Here is a 22,532-nt window from a genome sequence, read left to right on the forward strand (position 1 = left end):
CTTCCGCCTCCCGGGTTCAAGCAATTCTCCTGCCTCAGCCTCCTGAGTAGCTGGAATTACAGGCGCCCGCCACCACACCCAGCTGATTTTTGTATTTTTAGTAGAGATGGAGTTTCACCATGTTTTCCAGGCTGGTCTCAAACTCCCGACTTCAAATGATCTGCCTGCTTTGGCTTCCCGAAGTGTAGGGATTACAGGCGTGAGCCACCGTGCCCAGCCTATCCTGGAATTTTATTTTGTTATTATCTTTCTGTTCCCATAATGTGAACAATGTTTTGTTACTACTTGTTTTTTCTTACAAAAATTATTACCATGCTATTCTAGGGAACACTGGTAGGCTTTACAGTAATACAGCATAATTCAGATTTATGATTTAAATGGAGATGTAACAGTCTGTGAAAATCAAGCAACACAGCTACTAAGTAATATACCCTGTTCAAAGAAGTGCTGAATACTAGTCACATTTCTTCCAAATTAACACATAACAATATTCTGAGCCACAGGCTGCTATGGAATCATCTACTATTCTGAATAACAACTTTTAAAGGTGGCAAAATATTAAAAGACGAGTATATTTGTGAGGCTGTCAGAAATACTATTCTACCTCTGGAAAATCCCCTTCAAAGAGATCCCAGCTTGAGTAGACAGCTCCAAGGCTCTGCAGAGCTGAGTGGGCACCAAGCAGCAGGTAAGGTTTCCACCTGTGCCACCCTCCCACCCCCATCCCCACTACAAGTGCCTATGAAAACAAAAGAAAGCATTGGAGATGTGTTCCTCCAAGGGTAAAGAGGAGCCCCACCGATCACAAACAGGCCACTGGGGACAACACGGAGTCGGCAAACCCTGCTCAGATCACGGAGGCGAAAGGAAGAGACTTAGGAGAAGAAATTCTCCTTTGAATCCTTCAAACTGGGTACCGTTCCTTCAAGGGAAACCAGTAAGACGCAGGATGTCTTCCCTGGCCCCCAAATTCCTAAGCCACATGGGGTATATTTGCACTTACAATTCCTGCATGTTTGCTCCACCTCCCTGTAATAAATTTATGGCTGTGGACAGCGTCTCAGCGTATGTTCTAGAAATATCCAGTTGAGAACCAACTCTATATCCTTTTTAAAAGAAAATCTGGTCGGGAGGTTTTAGGCTTGGCAGGGAAGGCATAATGTGAAACAACTTCTTTTTATCTTATTATTATTTTTTAGGCTAGTCGAGTAGTGAGAATGGGGTAAGAGCAGAACAAGGAATTCAACCTGTAACTGACTATGAACAATCAACTGAGATAACTACCTTCAGACCAGCCTGAAACAACTTGTTATGCCTCTCCCCCACAACTCTGCTGCAAATAATTTCTAACAAACTCTGAATGTGTCCATTAAAAGAAATTGGCAAAATTACCCTACTTCACCTAATTTTTACTGTAGTACTTGAGAAAGGAATAAATGTCAACCCCTTAAAAAATAAAGGTCCTAAATTAAATACATTATTGGTTCTATCTATTCTTAGAAATGTTTTAGATGTTTCAAGACAATGTCATAGTTTTTTCACAATTCAAACTTACAGGGTAAAATATACTTAATCTAACAAACCGATAAATACATTGTATAAAGTGTTAAGTAAAACAGTCACTCCATCTCATTCCTGACTCAACTGCCTGACTGCTAGAAGACAGGCAATTAAGAGACTTAACTATTTAGTATTTTTAAGTTTCACACGTTTTATCTGAATTTTCTTAACGGCTTCAAAATAGATGCTTATGCAGAGGAATTAAAGTAAATCCACTAATAATTCCCACATTTCATGTCTCTTCCCCTTACATTTGGTATATATAATTATACACTGGTTTGCCAAGATGTATTATAGGTGTGCCAAGATATTGATTCCCTCAGCCCTTGTAGCCAGGTGAGCCTCGAATACTGGCAGCAGAATGAAGCACCCTCCTCCTTCATTCATCTCAGATGTGATCAAAGCTTACCTACCGCCAACCTCAACTCCTGTGCTCAAAGGACACTCCTGCCTCAGCCTCCTGATTAGCTGCACTATGATTATAGGTGCACGCCACCATGCCCAGCTAATTTTAATTCTTTTTTTTTTTTTTTTTTGTAGAGACAGGGTCTTGCTATGTTGCCTAAGGCTGGTCTTAAACTCCTGGCCTAGAGCAATCCTCCTGCCCCAGCCTCTCAGGGTGCTGGGATTACAGGGTGAAAGCCACCGCACCTGGCCAGTAAATAATTTTCTAAGTGTGTAATCACATGAACAGGTACACGGAGGCAGGCCAAGGTGGATATCCAGGCCTGCATGACAGCGAGTCTGGCGTGCAGGTGCACACCCCCATTTGTTATATAACCTGTTTGTGTAAGTTCATCCTTGGCTCTGAGCCACTGTTGTCTGTAAAAGGTATAATTGCCCTGCTACCGTTGTACGGGCGCTCTTGGGACTCAGCTTGGCTCAACATGGCTCTTGTATAGGCACTGGTGCCCAGAGAAAGAGAGAGAGAGCCAAAGCTGTCCGTCTGGACAGGAGGGAGCCAGGACACAGCTTGGCTTGCTCATGCCCAGATAAAGGGTTAAGCTGCTGACCCTCAAGGCAGGGGAGAGCCTTCCGTGAAGCTGCAGGCATGGTGGTCGCGGGAGCCACACAGCTGGAGCAAACCGCTGAGATAAAGGTGGACAGTGTAAGAAAAGCTGTTCATAAGAGAGCTAGTGTAAGAAAGCTGTTAATGTGAGCTGCTGCTGAATAAAACTGTCTTTCACCTGCCTACAGCCCCCCAAGTGTTCTTTCTGCTCATCTACCCACACCCCTCGGACTTCAGCATGGGCTGGACCTGGACCCCGGGATCTGACAAAAAGGATAGGAAACCCTGTACTACGAAATAATGTACATTTATAGGAGAAAATCACTATGGTTTAACGTCACTAGTAAGGAAAACAAACTACATTCTGTAAAAGGCCTGGCTTCTTATCCTGTACTGAAAACAATGCAGTGTTCAGTCTCAGTTGCAAACTAAACAAAACAAAATTCACCTTTTCCTTTTTCTCTCTCTCTCTCTCTCTCTCTCACTCTTGTAGCAGGGACTATAGGCGCCCACTACCACACCCGGCTAATTTTTGTATTTTTAGTAGAGATTGGGTTTCACCATGTTGGCCAGGCTGGTCTTGAATTCCTGACCTCAGGTGATCCACCAGCCTTGGCCTCCCAAAGTGCTGGGATTACAGGCATGAGCCACGGCGCCTGGCCTCCTTTTTTCTTTTTTGAGACAGGGTCTCCCTCTGTCACTTAGGCTGGAGCGCAGTGGCGCTATCTTGGCTTACTGCAGCCTCAACTTCCTGAGCTCATGCGATCCCCTTGCCTCAGCCTCCGGAGTAGCTGGGACTACCAGAGAGTACCACCATGCCCTGCTAATGTTTGCATTTTTTTGTAGAGATGGGGTTTTGCCATGTTGCCCAAGCTGTTCTCAAACTCCTGGGCTCAAGTGATCCACCTGCTTCGGCCTCCCAAAATGTTAGGATTACAGGTGTGAGTCACTGGGCCCAGCCAAATTCACATTTTCTACATGGTCTAGCTTTAGGATCCAAACTCTGCACAGCTGAATAAAAATTCCAAGATAATGACAGTAACAATCCCAACAAACTGAATATTTAATTATATATCAGGTATCTTAAATGCTTACGTATACTATTACATATAATTCTTGTTAAGATGTACTGGGATAAATTTTAAGAATTACATAGGTAAGAAAACTGAGTATTATGGAAGTTAAACAGAGGTCCACAATCTATTGGGAGAATTCAGAAATTTTTGTATTTTAGAAAGTGAATTATGGTGCATATAGCATATATTTTTTAACACCTCTAGAGGGGGGTCTATAGCAGCATCACCTAATCCAACACATAATTTTTAATGCAACATATATGAATATTTACACTAAATGGAATGAACAAAAAATATAAATAGCCTCTCATCTATTCAGGTCACATGTTTGTCACCAAATAAGTTATGGAAAGACTAACAATTTCTAAAGCTTTTTGGGTTTCTAAATTACAGATGCAGGGCTGAGGCAGCTAAGTTTTGCTCAAGGTCACCCAGGAAGTTAGTATAAGATGGTATTTACTGTGAGCTTTGGTATCTCCCAGACCTGTTTAAATCCTAACTTTCATCATTTATTATTGTAATAGGTGAGTTCCTTGAACTTGTATCTCTGTAAGAACTGACTTCACAGGGCTGTTCTGAAGGTTAAAAGAGGTAAGGAATATCTATGTACTTAGAGGATCTGGCTCATAGTAAACATTACATAAATGTTGTTGTTAATAATACAACTTTAAAGAGGAGTGGGTTTCAAACCCACATTTCCCTACCTCTTGAGCCTGGGAGGCAGAGGTTGCTGTGAGCCAAGATCACACCACTGCACTCCAGCCCGGGTGACTGGGCCAGACCTTGTCACACACACAAAGTTTATTTTATTGAAGTGTAGTTATTTTATACTATATACTAATTTTAAAATATATACTAATTTTAAAGCACAAACAACAGCATATTCAAATTACTGGGGGCAATTAACAATACCATTTTAAGCTCAAATTGATCACTACTTAGGCAAATCAATTAATTTGTCAACTCCTATTTTAATGCTTTGACCATTAAATATTTACAATTTCACCATTTAATTTATAAGTATATGTAACACACACACACACACACACACACACACACACACACACCCCTTTTCCTTTCCTTCCTGCCTGCAATGAGAGAATCTGCCCTGACCCCAACCCCTGAAGAAGCAACTTTCCATTCCATGTGATCCTGTTCTCTTTTCCAGCTGGCTCGATTATTTATTTACTCATCCATTCAATAAATATTTCTTGCACAACTACTCTACCAGGCATAGTGTTCTCTGGGAACGTTCAGTCTAACGAGAGACCTGAAGTTGACGGTGAGCCTGTCAGATGCGTACTGTGATCCCAGTAGAGGAGAAGCATCCACAAAGGCCTTGAAGCCGGTTAACATAATCAAGGAAATGAATGAAGGCCAATGAGAAGGAAGTGGCATGGGCTGAGGCTGAAAAGCTGTTGGAACACTCACTCCATGCCAGGCACTATTCTAAGTGCCTCACAGATATTAACTCATTTGATTCTCACAATAAACCTAGGAGTGAGTTAGTACTATTATCATCTGTTTTACAGATCAGGAAGCTGAAGCCCAGAGCAACCGAATAATTTGCCCAAAACCACACTGCTTGTTAGTGTTAGAACAACATGTTCTAAGGAACCTCCAGGCATGATAAAAGAAGTAACAAAAAAAATATAGTAACATAACTGGAACCTATCATCTTTTTTTTTTTCCTTGTATGAATTTAATACAAAGAAAAACATAATAGCTAATTCATGCAAGGGTCAGTGTATTCTGCTGTAACAGAAGGCAAAGAAATATCTGCTCCACTGAATACACAAGCCTGTCACCTCCTACCTTCTTATTTACAACTCTCTTTGCCTAGGACATGAATCATAGTAATATTCCACTTCTCATGATTACAAGTAAGGCCTTGTGCTTTATGAGAGAAAACAGTTTAACCATTTTTTAAAATCCCAAGCAATTTGAAAATCATAAAAAATACGAAGAGGCAAATATTCATAAAAAGTGAGAAAAGAATTACTGTCAATTCTTTCAGCTACCAAAGCTAAATTTTTAACTATGTCAAGGAATTCAATTAAGTTTTAAAAAACATTTACTGAATGCAAATTTGCCAGACACTGTACTAGATGCTGAAAACACAAAGATGAATGAATATACACTCCTTATACCTCTGTGATCTCACAGTCTAATGGGGTGAGCAGACACGTGTACAGGCAATTACCAGAAAAGTAATAAAAGGAATGCTAGCTAGAGGAGGGAAAAGGGATGGGCAGGAAACAGAGAGGTTACATTTGACGTGTATTAAAAGATTCATATGAATTTGCAAGGCTGATCAATTTGAAAAAAGAATTATAAGCAAAGAGAATAACATATGCAAAGTTATGAAAGAACATATTATGTTCATTATGTCTTAAGGTATAGGCTATATAATGTATATTTCCTGAGTGCTGGTAATGAGGTGGCAAATTGCTGTGAATGGCATGCTAAGGAGTTCAGACATTATCCTAAGTAATGGGAAACCACTGAAGGATTTTGTAAAGGACTATGGTGCAAGAGATTTGTTTTTTTGAACAATTACTCTAACAGTAATATAGAAGGTGGATGAGACAAGGAAATCAATTAGAAGCCTATTGTAGTCTTCAGGTAAATGATGATGAAAACTTATACTAGAGTGTAGCGGTAGGGATAAAAAGGGGGAAACGGTTTTAACCGATATTTAAAAGCAAAACTGAAAGACTTGGTAACTTATTTGGTATCAGAACAGAGGGAAGAAGACTGTAACTCTCAAATGTATGACTTCAGCCACTGGGTGGGGAAGCAGAATGTGGGCAGAAAGGTCTTTTAAGTATATAATAAAATGAAGTCCTGCCTGAAGGCAAAGAGTTATGAGATTGTCACCTTCTGTGTAGCACCATCCTACTCAGGGCTCTAGAACACTGCTTACTGTCTACCACATCAAGTCTAAATTCCTATTTATGTACAACAGAAAAATCCCTCCATTTTCTTGCCTGCCCCTTTCATTCTAATTACCACCCTTTACCCTCAAGCTCTGATATGAGATATAGGTTGAGTATCCCTTATCCAAAATGCTTAGGATCAGAAGTGTTTCAGATTTCGATTTTTTAAAGGATTTTAGAATCTGCATTATACTGACTGGTTGAGCATTCCTAATCCAAAAATCTGAAATGTGAAATGCTCTTCTGAGCATCCTGTCGGTGCTCAAAAAGTTGCAGATTTTGGAGCATTTCAGATACCAGATTTTCAAATTAGGAATACTCAAACTTACACGTACAAAAACTGTCTTAAAAAAGACAAGCCAACTTAATCAGTTTCCTTATTTACAACATTCAAAGACTGGAGAAATTATTCACAATCAGGGCTCAGCACCAGAATCACCTGTGGAGCTTTTAAAACTGTATAAAAACCTGGGTCTTACAGCTAGAGATTCTGATTCTGCAGGGCCCAAGCAGCTGTAGTTACAAAAGCTTCTCAGGTGGCACTGACACAACCCCCAGCTGAAAACAGGTTATGGAGATAGATGAATTTTCAGTTAGTCAGTTGTTCATTTTGAAAGGAGACTAAACTAGCAGTTAAAGTCAGATTTGATTTCATCTCTTATTTCATAACATTTTGAAAGTCAAAGTTAAATAAAACTAAATAATATGATACCATGGAAAGAATATGGTACGCTAAAGCTGCAGTTCAGGTCTGAGTTCCTCCACTAAAAAGCTCTGTAACCTTGGGCAAAGTACCTGACCTTTCCTCTAAATCTTAATTTCTCAGTGGATAAAATGAAAAGGCTATATAATAAGATAAGCTGTTTGATTCCTGACCTTCAAAGTTAGCCCTAATTTAAAATGGATGGCTGCACTAAATGCTTTGTGTTTAAAAAAAAAGAAAAAGAAAAAGAAAAAGACAAAGTATTTTGAAGCACTTTTAAAAGACGGAACATGCTGGGCATGGTGACACGCCTGTATTCCTACTCAGGAGGCTGAGTGGGGAGGATCACTGGAGCCTGGGAGGCAGAGGCTGCAGTGAGCCAAGATCACACCACTGCACTCCAGTCTAGGCGACAGAGTGAGACCCCACCTCACTGTGTGTTGTCGGGGAGAGATGGAACAACTACTTCAACCCCCTTTCTGGTGTCTTTTTTATGTTAATGCAAAGTGATCACTGAAGCAGCACGGAGTTAAAAAAAACAAAAAAAAAGAAAGTCAGAGACAGAGACCCAGTTAACTCTCACAGCAACATCACAGGTCCACTTTTTAGAACAAAGGCCAGATGTATTTGTCTGAAATCAAGTAAAACTGTGGCATGTAGTTATTCTTTACCATTACTGGCCAACCACTAATGCTCGGACTCACGGGAATTCAATGCATGCATATAGTTAGTTGTTTAACAAACACTGTAACATTAGTAAGTTTATGCATAAAGTGTTAAATAAAAACATACGCTTCATGTTAAAGAGATGCACCTTGCCAGGAAGAGCCAGTTTTTTTTTAGAATGTAGATTCTATTAACATTGCTGACTGTAAATTTGCATCATGAACTGAACTCACAGAAGCAAGTATTTGTGGAGAACTTACAAAGTAATGTAGAATTCAAATACCTTTTAAAACACTTCCTAATTGTTTTTTGTATTTTTAGTAGAGATGAGGTTTTGCTGTGTTGGCCAGGCTGATCTCGAACTCCAGGCCTCAAGTGATCTGCCTGCCTCGGCCTCCCATACTGCTCAGATTACAGGCATAAGCCAGCACGCCCAGCCTCAATAGTTGCTATGAAACATTTAGTATTCTTACCTAGCACTGACCTAGATAGTTTGAAGTACAAAGTACAATAGGTCAGATCCCTGCTAATGAGGCCCTAAAGTTAGAAAAAGAAAACATACATGGAACGATCCGTGACTAAGACAACTAACTGCAGTCAGGTGTTCCACTGACCAATATAGAAAATAAAATACAACAGAGTAACTTGCTATCTATACAAAGCAGAAGTCAGACAAACACTAACAGCCTCAAAGCAGGTCGAGGTCTTGAAAGATACATAAGAAATGAAGAAGTAGAGAAGAATTAAACATGAAATGGTAAATTATACAACCTGTGCTACTGACCAAATGTTTGTGTCCCCCACCAAATTCAGATATTGGAATTCCAATCCCCAATAAGAGAGACAGAGACAGGAGAGAATTTCCTTCCTCTCTCTCTGTTCTTCACCAACTGAGGACACAGTAAGACGACAGCCATATGCAAACCAGGAGGAGGGCCCTTACCCTAATCCAACCATCCTGGCACCCTGATCAACTCCTCAGCCTCTGGAACTGTGAGAAATAAATTTCTGTCGTTTAAGCCATTCAGTCTATGGTAATTTGTTATGATAGCTCAAACTAAGATAATCTTAACACTTTTGTGATATTTATTATTATACCTCCTTGCTCCCACTAGAGTGTTCTTCAATTGGAGACAATGGTTTTCCCACGATTTATTAACCTTCATATCCAAAGCAAACAGACAATTCATAAACATTTGCCGTTTTTATTTTATTTATTTATTTATTTATTTATTTTGAGGCAGAGTTTCACTCTTGTTGCCTAGGCTGGAGTGCAGTGGTGCCATCTCGGCTCACTGCAACCTCCGCCTCCTGGGTTCAAGCCATTCTCCTGCCTCAGCCTCCCAAGTAGCTAGGATTACAGGTGCCCACCACCACACCCAGCTAATTTTTGTATTTTTAGTAGAGACAGGGTTTCACCATGTTTGCCAGGTTGGTCTCAAACTCCTGACCTCAGGTGATCCACCTGCCTCAGCCTCCCAAAGTGCTAGGATTATAGGCGTGAGCCACCGTGCCCAGCCAACATTTGCTGGACAACATTTTTAACGAACATGCACTTGACATTTGACACAGGATGGTTTACTGTTTCATGAACAGTGAAACACTCAGAGGGGGCCAGATGTGGTGGCTCACGCTTGTAATTCCAGCACTTTGGGAGGCAGAGGCAGGAGGATCACCTGAGCCCAGGAGTTCGAGAACAGTGTGGTGAACAGAGCGAGACTTCATCTCTACAAAAAATAAAAAAATTAGCTCCGCATGGTGACACTTGAATGTGGTCCCAGCTATTTGGGAGGCTGAGGTGGGAGGATCGTTTGAGCCTGGGAGGTAGAGGCTGCATGCAGTGAGCTATGATTGCGCTACTGCACTCCAGCCTGGGTGATAAAGCAAAACTCAGTCTCCAAAGAGAAAATAAACTTCTAAAATTGTCTAGTAAAACACACACACACAAGCCCCCAAAATAAAATAAAACAAAAATAGTGAGAAGTACTTTTTCAAATGACTAGTAAAATACTGTATCAGCTCAATGTTGCCCTCTGGTTACAAATCTACATTTTGCAAATAAGCACTAGGACGAGCGTCACAGCCTGTCTCTGACTTACTGCCAGCTTCACCTCCTTTCTTGGCCCTGTCAGTTCTATACCCTTGCTACACCAAACTTCTGCCTGCTCTTTAAACTCACAAGGCTTAGAAAGTTCTTCACCCACTCTGTACTGCGTACTTCTATTCATCTTCTAAAACCCATCATCATTCCTGTGATGTTTTCAGGGAGAGTTAACCCTTGTCTGTGGCTCTCACAACACTGTGTTCCTACTTCCATTAAACTCAACAGATTATATTATAACCAACGGATTCCCTCCAGAAATCAAGGTACCTAAGGCAGGGGGTCATTCATTTTGATAGTGGCACCTAGCAACATATCTTGTACACAAGAACTAAATAGTTGTTGAATGCAAAAAGAGAACAACAACGTAACAAACATTGCTCAAGCATTCTCAAGTGGAAATGCAGGTGTGTAGGCATACACAATCAAAATGAACTCATACATCCGACAGATTAAGTGGTGATTATGGCTCTGCAAAAGTATTCATTTTTATCAGAAGTATCTGTAATAATGTCCCCTTTAAAATGAACTCTTAGTAAGTATAAAATTCTCCAACTTAGACTTTTTTAATTTTTATTTTTAGAGGTAGGGGATCTTGCTACTTGCCCAAGCTGGACTCGAATTCCTGGACTTAACAGATCCTCCTGCCCCAGCCTCCAGAGAAACTGGGACTACAGGAGTGCAACACTGCTTGGCTAAATTAGAAATACTTGTTACATGACTTTTCAGAACCATTTTATTACAAAGCTAGATACAGTTCTGGCAATAAGACTATCATGAAATCCAAATAATATAGCTGAAGTTTTAAAATGTAAAAAAGCAACCATTAGTAATTCAATATCAGCATCATCCATGAATCTCTGAAATTTGATTTCAGATCTCTTAACTTTTCTAAAGCAAGTGTTTTTTTCTCTTTCCCAGTATTTGTGCTTATCTTTTGTGTAAGTCACTTTGCAAAATGATTCAATCATTTCTTAACCCAATCATTTACGGAAGGTTTCAATTTTTAAAAAATCACTAAAAAGTTAAAATGAAGGAAGTTGTGTTATCATCAATTACGTCGAATTGTGAGTAGGATACACCTCCTGAAGAGTATAGATCTGACTTTACTTGTACAAACTCCGCCAAATTAAATGTAAACTGTATATATTAACAGAAATTGGGAAACCATGAATTTAAAATTCTAAGAAAAAAATTTCCTTATTTTATTATTAATATTAACAATATTTACAGACGCTTATGGTGAGCCCACTATTTGTCAGACACTTTATGCGAATTCTCCCTGATCCATCCAAAAATCCTTAGGAAAGAAACTGAACCTCAGAGATTAAATAGTCAGAGGCTGACTATTACACAGGTACTAAGTAATGGCCCTGGAATTCAAATCCATGTCTGTCTGGCCCCAAGGGTTATAAATGTATTCCAATGCTAACAATATGTAATACTAAAATAGGAAACCAAATCTCTACAACTCTCCTTGCTTCTTATTTTTAAATTATTATTATTATTATTTTTTGAGACAGAGTCTCACTCTGTCACCCAGACTAAGTGCAGTGGTGCGATCTTGGCTCACTGCAACCTCCGACTCCCAGGTTCAAGCAATTATCATGCCTCAGTCTCCCGAGTAGCTAGGACTAGAGGCACCCACCACCACACTAGGCTAATTTTTTGTATTTTTAGTAGAGACAGGGTTTCCTCATGTTGCCTAGGCTGGTATCAAACTCCTGAGCTTAGGCAATCTGCCTGCTTCAGCCTCCGAAAGTGCTCCCAGCCTCCTTGCTTCTTTAAACTGCTGAAGGATAAATGCATGGTCCAGTGAATATGCGACTCTTATCTAACCTTCCCAGCACTGAAATAATTATTCTTTGAGGTATTACTAAGCCTTTATGCCTGAAGCTTACGCTTTGTGATGTCTGTTTACTGAAGTCTACTTTGACACTTCTATAGTAAACTGTTTTGAATAGTATATAACAGTAATATCCTTCTACCAGAGTCTAGATGATCATTTCTCCAGAGGGATTTCAGTACTACAAGCTACATAAAAATACCAGCTACTTTCCCCTCAGTGCTACTTAGAGGTAACCTCTAGGGGAAGGTTAAAAAGCCAAGGGAAGGCAGGGCACAGTGGCTCATGCCTATAATCCCAACACTTTGGGAGGCCAAGGTGAATGGATTGCCTGAGCCTATGAGTTCAAGACCAACTTGGGCAACACAGTGAAATCCCGTCTCTACAAAAAAAAAAAATGCAAAAATTAACTGGGCATGGTGGCGTGTACCTTTAGTCCCAACTCTTCAGGAGGCAGAGGTGGGAGGGCCACTTGAACCCACGAGGCCAAGGTTGCAGTGAGCCATGATCATACCACTGCACTCCAGCACGGGCAACAAAGCAAGACCCTGTCTCAAAGAAAAAAAAGAAAAAGCCGAGGGAAGCATGTATTTGGATATTAAATGCTCAGACGCTAGCCTATAAAAAATCAAGCAATGGATTAAAAAGAGGCTCTCTTATTTGATTAAATAACAGGTGATAACATCAATTTCAAGTATGAATTCCATGTTGGTGAGACAAAATGAATTTCAATTAAATAAAAATTTTTTTCTAGCAGCTCTGCAAAATTTCACAGCTCATCTGTATTCAAAATCTTCTTCACTGATGGTACTTGTTTAGAAAGGACCAAGAAACAATGTTAATATAGAATTCTTCAAGTATGCTTGTTTGGACAGTTGGATGTGGCTACTTATTCTGGCATCAAAGTAATTAGCATTAAAGATCAAAGGCTTCTGTGTGAATCCAGAAGGCAACCCTGTTTGGATTCTAAGTCACGGAACCACAGAAAGAATCCCATAAATCAGCTTCCACTGAATTTATGCCTATCATTTCCTTCGGGGCAAATTCATTTTATAAGATACTGGCAAAATAAGAGAGTCAAAACGGGTTGTATTTATTGTTCGTTATTAACTCTTTAAGCAGCAACAGCCATAAAACTAGCTATTTCAGCCCTGTTGCTGGTTCAAAAGGAAACTTAATTATCTTAAGCCAACGGCATTTCTAAAATCAATTGTTAGGAAAGAGAGATTAACTGCTATTCTGATGTTGCTCCTAAAGCCAGAACTAGAAAATCCAGATAAATTATGATAATGGAAATAATTGTAAAGAAGAGAAGAGCTTACCAGCTAATTTTTGTATTTACTAATCTCCCAACCAAGTTTTTTTTCTGTCACTTTCCATTCATCCTCTTGTGTTAAAACTCTTTTATCATAACATGAAGGAAGAGCTGTGAGCAGTTTAGAGAACAGCTGCATGTACTCACAGAATCACAGTAACTCGGGCTGAAAGGAGGTTCCAAAGGCCATGGAATTTAACTACCTATTCAGGGAGCATACATTTTTTGCCTATCTTCACTAAGTGGCCAATGGACAGAATGTCTTCTACCTATTGAAGTAGCTCATTGCATCTTATGGTGGCTCTCTTAGAAAGTTCCCCTTTGGGAGGGCTGGGCATGGTGGCTCACACCTATAATCCCAGCACTTTGGGAGGCCGAGGTCGGTGGATCACCTGAGGTCAGGAGTTCGAGACCAGCCTGGCCACAATGGCAAACCCTCGTCTCTACTAAAAGTACAAAAATTAGCCAGGCGGTAGTGGTGCATGACTGTGGTCCCAGCTACTCAGGAGGCTGAGGCAGAAGAATCACTTGAGCCTGGGAGGCGGAGGTTGCAGTGAGCTGAGATCATACCACTGCACTCTAGCCTGAGCAACAGAGTAAGACTTAAAAAAAAAAAAAAAGTTCTCACTTAGTAAACTGAAGTCTGTCTCTGTCTTACTATTGTTTCTACCTTGTATCTCTAAGAGTCATTAAAAACAAATGTAAACCCTCTTCCATATGAAAACTTTTATTTATCTTTTTCAATTTTTCTTTACTTTTTCCTTTTTTCACTGTTTCTGTAGACATTGACATACGAAGTCCTTTCTAAAGAACATGACCCCTTTCTCCAGCTATCTTTATTCCTTTGAATATTCCTAGTATGAAATGCTATTAAGTTCCCCTGTGTTGGGTAAGGCACAAAAAATTTAATTCAAATGCATACCTAAAATTATTTTAATTTTAAAAATTACTATTTCAAACTTTGAGTTACCTAAACATATTAGCTACCAACTTCAAATCAGATGAGCTGTTGCTCAGACATAGTGAAATCTTCCTTATAAATGTATATACTTATATGAAAACTCCATACATTCAGACCCGAGTATTTTTAATACTATTTAAATACAGTTAGCATTCCTAATCTGAAAATCCAAAATCTGAAATGCTTGGAAATCCAAAACTTTTTGAACACGGATATGACTCACACATGGAAAATTTACATCCGATCTCATGTGATGGAGCATGGTCAAATTTTGTTTCATGCACACAATTACTGAAAATATTGTATAAAATTACCTTTAGGCTATGTGTATAAAGTGTATATGAAACATAAATGAATTTCCTGTTTAGACGTGGGTCCCATCCTCAAGGTATCTCATTATACATGAATATGCAAATATTCCAAAACCTGAAAAAACCTAAAATCTGAAACACTTCTGGTCCCAAGCATTTTGGATAAAGAATACTCAAGCTATAATTAACTGCCCTTAGTTGTCCCTAATGTATAACAGTCAAATGTTCACACAAAATGTTATGTGTTCACTAAAAATTCCAATAAACATTTAAAATACCTTTCTATAAAGTTTTGCTCTGCAATTTAAAGAGGATGAATTATAAATTCTCAAATTATACAATAATTATTATTCTCTTCATAGCTAACAACTTTCACCCAAAGTCAAAAAAAAAAAAAAACCCCAAGTCAAAAACTCTGAAGTTTCAAGGCATTTTAGGAATATGATTTCAGCAAGGTCCTGAGATGAACCGAATAATCGTATTTCAAATCCTACTTCACTTTTAAAGTCAGTAGAAGCTACCCATGACATTTCATACATACTTAGATTATTTAGCAGTTCACAAAATACTCAACTGAGTACTTGCCACACAGAGTATTTTGAAAGGTTATAATCATCTAAATTACACTGACAAAATCATTAAATATTCACACACACTTACCCAAGACTCATGGTATAACACTGTTAGTAGATACACTGCATAATCACGGTTCTGCCTCCTTAAAGGGCACCTATTAAAGAGAAAGCGCGAGAAGTCAAAATTCTAAAAACTCAGTATACAGAATAATTTGCAAAATATGCAATATACTAAATACAGAAGACAATACTTTCAGATATTCCTTCTCTGCTTTAGGAAAACTGTTTTTGGAATAAAAATAGTCTTTGTAGTTCATTACTTGAGGAAGCTAAATATTGGTGTTATTTTAACTTTATTTCGAGTATCTCTTTGTTTTCATTAGTAATGGAGTTATTTGTATATGACAATAGCTTTACGCTACTTTTACTATGATTGTGTCCAATCCAAGTTCCCTTCACCATCTCAGTGCCAAGAATCTGCCAAATAGCATGAATACATCTGATGAGCTCACCTACAAAGTAGACATAGGGCTGGGCATGGTAGCTCATGCCTGTAATCCCAGAGGGCGAGGTGGGAGGGTTGCTTGAGGCTAGGAGTTTGAGACCAGCCTGGTCAACACAGCAAAACCCTGTTTCTACAAAAATGAAAAAATTAGCCAAGCATGGTGCTGCACACCTGTAGTCATAGCTACTTGGGAAACTGAGGCAGGAGACTGCATAAGCCCAGGAGTTCAAGGCTTCAGTGAGCTATGACTGTGCCCCTGACCTCCAGCCTGGGTGACAGAGTGAGTGACTCAATCTCTAAAAAAATTTAAAAATATAAATAAGACGTAGGTATAGAAAGATGATAGATGTTAACTTTGGTTTTCCTAGAGCTGATTCTTTTAAAAATGAGTTACGCTGATTCTTTTAAAAGTGAGTTACACTATACAATGCCGTGCTGTTGCTGCTGTATTTAAAATGAAACTAATAACCTAAAATTAGGTAAAACGTCTACATACATGAGATGACACATTGAGCTTTAAGGATAATGAAATAATACACAGAAAGATACAATTATGTCCAATTTCTTTAAATATCAAATAAAACCATCATATGACAAATAACTTCAACTATACTGCTTATTCTGTACTTATATTAAGTCCTCTACTCTAAATAATTACCATAAAACATAGCCATACACTAAGACTTGTAAAACTAGCTTAAAAAAAAAAAAAAAAAAGCAACATTATTGGATACTCACAGAATTTCAAACAATAACATTTTAAAGGCGTTTAAGTTGCATGAACTAGAAAAGCCAACATTATCTAAAGATAGTAAAAGGACTATTCCTAATATAGTTCAAATCTACTTTCTCCCATATGGTAATAATCACAAACCATGGCCCCATGGCTTTTTCTGCCTCCACACTGTTGCAGTCTCTGCATGTGTCAGGCTCCTTCTTCCCACCACTGCGAATCATGAGACCTAATCAAAACTGACAACTCCAAATGCTTTCAAACAGGGACAGGCAGGAAGACAGCAGATTGGTCCACTTACTTATCTCTAAAAGTGGGTCTTTTATATTTTGACATAATTTGGAAACAGCTAAAGTATAATTCTAAAACTAAAATAGCCATTTAGTGAAAACATACCAATAACCTTTCTTTACTTCAAATAGAAATGACCCAATTTATAAATTCATATATGATAAATTTAGTATTGCCTTTATAAACATCTGTCCTGGCTCTGAGATTTTGATTATTTACAAATGTGCCTTGATCAATTCCACATAGACCATTTAATAATTTTACTTTTGAACTATAAGATTTTTATATGCTTTGAATGTATAAAAGCCTGCTTAAGCATTAATCACTAGCAAATCACACTTTTTTCTTCTAATATCTCTCTTGAGTTTTATATACATGGACATATTAAAATCAAGGTTAAAAATAACATTAAATTAGCTAAGCATGCCTCTGTATAAAGATCATGGCAATAGTAAGCTAGTATGAGGACATTAAAAATATGAATTAGAGAACGCTGCTTAATAAGAAAAGGCTAACCCCTCCCCCGTCTTCAACAAAATTTCTTTAAAAAGGACTGCCAGGGAATTGAAAGACAATGGGGAAACTCATGTGACCAGTAGGCTGAACTGTTTTTCCATTACCTATCTGTCTTTATGGTAAGCACATCCGTGGTCTTGCAGTATCGCTCTCCTACAAGTTTAATTAATTTCTTCTTTGCGTGGTCATCTAAATTCAAACTGGAAAGCTTTACCTTAAAAATAAGAAAAGCTATTTGAAAAAATAATTTCATATAATTGTTTAGTGAAAAAAAAGGTAGCAGTGTTATTCCTATTAACATTAAATCTACTAAAAAGAAAGCTTTTCAAACTCCTTTCTACACAGAGCAAGCAGTTGGGACATATTATAAACTCTGATCTTACTCATGGAAACAAAAAAAGGGGGGGGGAACATACTGTTTGAAGCTCTTTGAAAGTTCTGGGCATTAGTGCCTTCCCTGAAAGAACTAATGACATTATCTGGTAAATAAATGAAATTATGGTGCTTATGAGTAGCACTAATAGAATTAAACTCAATTAGTGTTAGTAAAGTTGGAATATAGAAATAAATAGATAAAACATAAGAGCTTAAAGAAATTTCTACCATGCAATTATGAGACTTGTATCATTACAACAAGTTCTACAATGCAATTATGAGACTTGTATCATTGCAACAAGATTTTTTAAAAAGCTACAGATATCTCATGGAAGCTGGAATACAGCATTAGGGAAGGAAACACTTAAAAAATTCATTTAGCTCAACATTTCTCAAAACTAGTGTTCAAAAAACACTAGTCCCACAGGCTAAGAAGAATTTTTTTTAAAGGCTCTTTCTGTTGAAAACGTTTAGGAAATGCCGAGGTAAATTGGGTTTTTTAAGGTAGTATTTCTTAGAACAGATAATATGCTAATAAGCATCTTGAAATTTCAAAATGTAGGGTTAATATGCAATGATTCTCAAATTTATTTGACCTCAGATTCCACTTTTCAAGGGACAGTTCACAACCCTAGTCTTCCTTAGACATATTTTAGGAAGTGCAAGACCAAAAGAACACACTTTTTAATTTGCAGAGAATAAGGGCATGGGCTAAAGGTATTATCTAGAGATGAATATGTCTGATACAAGAAGACAGGCTGGGCACAGTGGCTCACGCCTGTAATCCCAGCACTTTGGGAGGCTGAGGTGGGCAGATCACCTGAGGTCGGGAGTTCGAGACCTGCCTGACCAACATGGAGAAACTCCATCTCTACTAAAAATACAAAATTAGCCGGTCGTGGTAGCGCATGCCTGTAATCCAAGCTACTCAGGAGGCTGAGGCAGGAGAATCGCTTGAACCCAGAAGGCGGAGGTTGCAGTGAGCTGAGATCGTGCCATTGCACTCCAGCCTGGGCAACAAGAGCAAAACTCAGACTCAAAAAAAAAAAAAAAAAGAAGATAGGTTAGGTTAGATACCGGAATACAATTAAATAAGGTAAAGATTAATCTTCCAGGGAGAGCACTAAGAATAAAAAAAGAGCTGTAACTATATGAAGAAAAAAGGCTAAATAGGATTTTGAAATCTGTTTGGTTTTCTGTAGCTTCAATAACCCTGTACACTTCCCTCAAGACATCAAAGTATAGTAGCCTATTTATTTTCCCATTTTTTTCTCACTGAATTGAAACCCTTGAGGGCAAGAATGATGTCTATCTTGTTCTTGGCAATGGCTTAACACTTAAAATGCATGCAATAAATACTTGTGGAATGAATATATAAATTTTTAAAAGCAAGGATATATTGTTTTTTAAAGCACTGTAAATTTTTGTATTTTGTATTTGAACTAGAGAAAATAGATAAATACAAATGCACTCTTAAAAATAACTCAAGTAATATGAATACCGACTACTAACTCTCAATTAGACAATGTGAATCACCAGTTTTCTGGAAAGAGAATGTATCAACCACCAGGTTACTGACTTGATAGATAAAATAAGCCATTTTATACTCTGATTAAAACAAACATGAAGAATTTTTTACAAAAAATAAAATATACGTTTATTATGATTATGAATACACAAATATATGCACATATGCATGTATACAGAGGGAGTAAGGAGAGAAAAATGCATAGTTTTTACATTAGGATAGTGAGAATGTCATGATTTTGCCTTTTTTAAACCTCCCTTCGATGAAATCATAATAATGTTTAACAATAAATTTAAAAGTTTCAAAAGCTTAAAGTATTGTAGCTTTTTATATAAGAAGTGGTCCAAAAAAAGGCAGCAAAGCTGGTCATTACTGTAACAACGTAATGTAAGATCACATTCACATTCATTTAAAACTCACATTAACATACATTTTAATGTTCAAAAACTATATGGAGTTTATGCCAAAAATCATAAATATTTCAGCAGCAGCTGTGTGGTGCACTCACGCCACCTGGTAGCACTCAAAGGCACTGCAACATTGTAGTCTTTAATATGGGCTAATACCTTAACCTGGGCTAAGTGGCATTCACTGTCTTTTATCAAAATTCAAAGTACTTACGTATTTTGCCCTCAATTGCTACTTTTCAAAGAATCAATATAATACTGTTAACATTATCCCCAAAATAACGCTGATATTGCAAATCACAGGAGGTGTTGGTTTTACATATATATATATATATATCTTCAAATGCCTACATTTTAACACAAAAAGAGCTACATAAATTGGGAAATATCTAACTTGTGAAATATTTTCTCTACATGCAAGTATATGTGGTTAAAGAATGCTGGTATTACCTAAAAGACAAGAATTGGTTTGATTTGTAGATTTGCCATTTAATATGTTACCTTAAACAAATCATGTTACCTCCCTGAGACTGTTTCCTCGGAAACACTTAATTCCAGAATTTTTATCAGAAATAAATGAGATTAATAGAAGAAAGCACTTTTGAAGTAAAGTTATATATAAGTTGTTTTTAATCCTAAACTACTTTTATGACTATCAAAAATGTTTTTTCTGTGAATTAAAAAATGTGAGTATGTTCAATAGTTTCTAACAGTTGACTACCTTCACAAGATTGCTTTAATCATACTGGACTGCATGTGTTTTAGTTCATCTGTTTGACCTACGTTTACCCTTGAACTACATGGCACATCCAGGACGCTACCATTGAACCTCAACAGCCAGCACGTGGAGTGCCGAGTCTAGCAGGGCAGATGTGAAGTCAGCAGAAGGGGTACAAGGGAGCAATCACAGGCTAGCACAAGGCACAGAGGACAAGAGGCAAAGCATGATATAAGAAATGAAATCTGGTGCCATCCTTCAAATAAAGCAATGAGATTATTTTTGTGTGAAATAAAATAAGCAAACTTAGAACCAGTAGGGACATCAGATGTCAATTCTAGGACCGAAGACGGAGGCCCACAAAACTTGAGGTGGATAACATAAATGAGGATCTAGGTTTTCTGACTCTCAGTTCAGAGATTTTTCAACACACAACAGAGCTCAACAACTGTTGATTGTGGTTGTTAACATTATTATGAAAAATAGGTAACATTTAATACGTTCTTAAAAATATGAACCTGCGGAATGATACAAGCATGGCTGAACTTTCAATTCTTTTTTTTTTTCTTTTATTGGGATTTTTGAAATTTTATACAGTAAACATATACTGTCTTTGTGATTTAAAAATAGTTTCAATCTAAGAACTTAGTATATTGTTGTGATATTTCAACTGTCCTACAAAATAAAAAAGGTTGGAAAGCTTCATAATTCACTTCATAAAGATGGTACAGGCCAGGTGCCGTGGCTCACATCTATAATCCCAGCACTCTGGGAGGCCAAGGAGGGCAGAATGCTTGAGGTCAGGAGTTCGAGACCAGCCTGGCCAACATGGTGAAACTCCATCTCTAGTAAAAATACAAAAATTAGCTGGATGTGGAGGAGCATTCCTATAATCCCAGCTACTTGGGAGGCTGAAGCAGGAGAATCACTTGAACCATGGGGGCGGAGGCTGCAGTGAGCCAAGATTGTGCCACTGGACTCCAGCCTGGGCAACAGAGCGAGACTCTCTCCAAAAAAAAAATTATATTAAATTTTTAAAAATGGTATAACCCTGATACTGAAACACAGCAAAGAAAGAAAACTACAAATCAATCAACAATATCACTGAGGAAAATGGAAAATTATAGAAATCAATCAACAATATCACTGAGGAAAATGGAAAATTATAGAAAATTATAGAAATTAAAGGAAAATCTTTAATTATAGAAATTAAAGATTGTTTATTTGCTAGTATATAATGTAAAAATGGTTGCATAGATTTTCAACAAATTTCTTCAGTGTACTTCGAATATTCTGGCTTAAAATACAGGCTACAGAGAGTATAAAAGTTAATATTTTGAGGGTCCCAGGAGGCACCTCAAAGAGGTAGTAGTCACCCTCCAGACCAATCAAAAGCACATCAGTCAGGGCTCCTTGGAGAAATGTTGATTCTAGGAATGGGACAGGGAAAGAGCCCAGAGCACTTTGTAGTGCCAGAAAGTAAGTAATTGCTTAAAATACAAATGATGGGAGCATGGCAAAGGAACAGAAGAGCCAGTGGAAAGAGTTCCCAATGGTTAAACTCAGAACAATCTGAGCAAAAAAAACACGTTTTATTGGATTATGACGCATAGTATAAAATAAATACCTATGAGTCCATACTGATATAAACGATTAAATAGGGGGGAACAAACAAATTTGCCATATAAAAGGACTGTAAATAATTTATGTGACATTTCCTTCTCAAAGAAGTAGAGCATACCTCCTGATCCTTAAGTGTGGGCTCTGCATTGTAAAACTTTCTTCTAAAGAGTACAGTATGGAAAAGAGGGGAGGAAGTATAATTTTATGGTGAAGAAAATGGACAAGTACTACCTCAGCCAGGTATCAAGATTAGCATCATCACTGACAAACCATGGCCAGCACAGTGACTCACTGTCTGTAATCCCAGCACTTTGGGAGGCTGAGGCGGGAAGATCACTTGAGCCCAGGAGTTCGAGACCAGCCCTGGCAACATGGCAAAACCTCATCTCTGCAAAAAACACAAAAACTAGCTAGCCGTGGTGTCTTGTGCTTGTAGTCCCAGCTACTGGGGAAACAAAGGTGGGAGGATCATCAGAGCCTGGGAAGGTCGAAGCTGCAGTGAGCCGTGACTGTGCCACTGTACTCCAGCCTAAGTGACAGAATGAGACCCTGTCTCAAAAAAACAAACAAAACAAATCATCTTAATAGCCTATACTCTTGATATGATGTGACAAGAATGGCACTTTACTTCTGGGGTTTTTCTCCCCAAACACACAACAAGTTGAAAGACATTCTACCAAATATATAACTAGTACTCCTCAAAACTGTTAGGGTCATCAAAAACAAGTCAAGTCTGAGAAACATCACACCCAAGAGAAACCTAAGAAGTTATGA

The 22,532-nt window shown here is 38.1% G+C and overlaps 1 protein-coding gene across 1 annotated transcript in view; it reads right to left on the reverse strand.

The window, feature by feature from the left end:
- The window catches only part of MRPS35 (mitochondrial ribosomal protein S35), a 43,662-nt gene that overhangs the window by 2,084 nt on the left and 19,046 nt on the right, over positions 1-22,532 (reverse strand). Inside the window, exons 6-7 of the mRNA XM_012002398.1 lie at positions 17,212-17,321; positions 15,148-15,217 (exon numbers count right to left, since the gene is read on the reverse strand). Of these exons, the coding sequence (XP_011857788.1) occupies positions 15,148-15,217; positions 17,212-17,321 (180 nt within the window). The remainder of the gene's footprint in view (positions 1-15,147; positions 15,218-17,211; positions 17,322-22,532) is intronic.

This window comes from Mandrillus leucophaeus, unplaced genomic scaffold, assembly GCF_000951045.1.
Source record: "Mandrillus leucophaeus isolate KB7577 unplaced genomic scaffold, Mleu.le_1.0 Scaffold686, whole genome shotgun sequence".
Lineage (NCBI taxonomy): Eukaryota > Metazoa > Chordata > Mammalia > Primates > Cercopithecidae > Mandrillus > Mandrillus leucophaeus.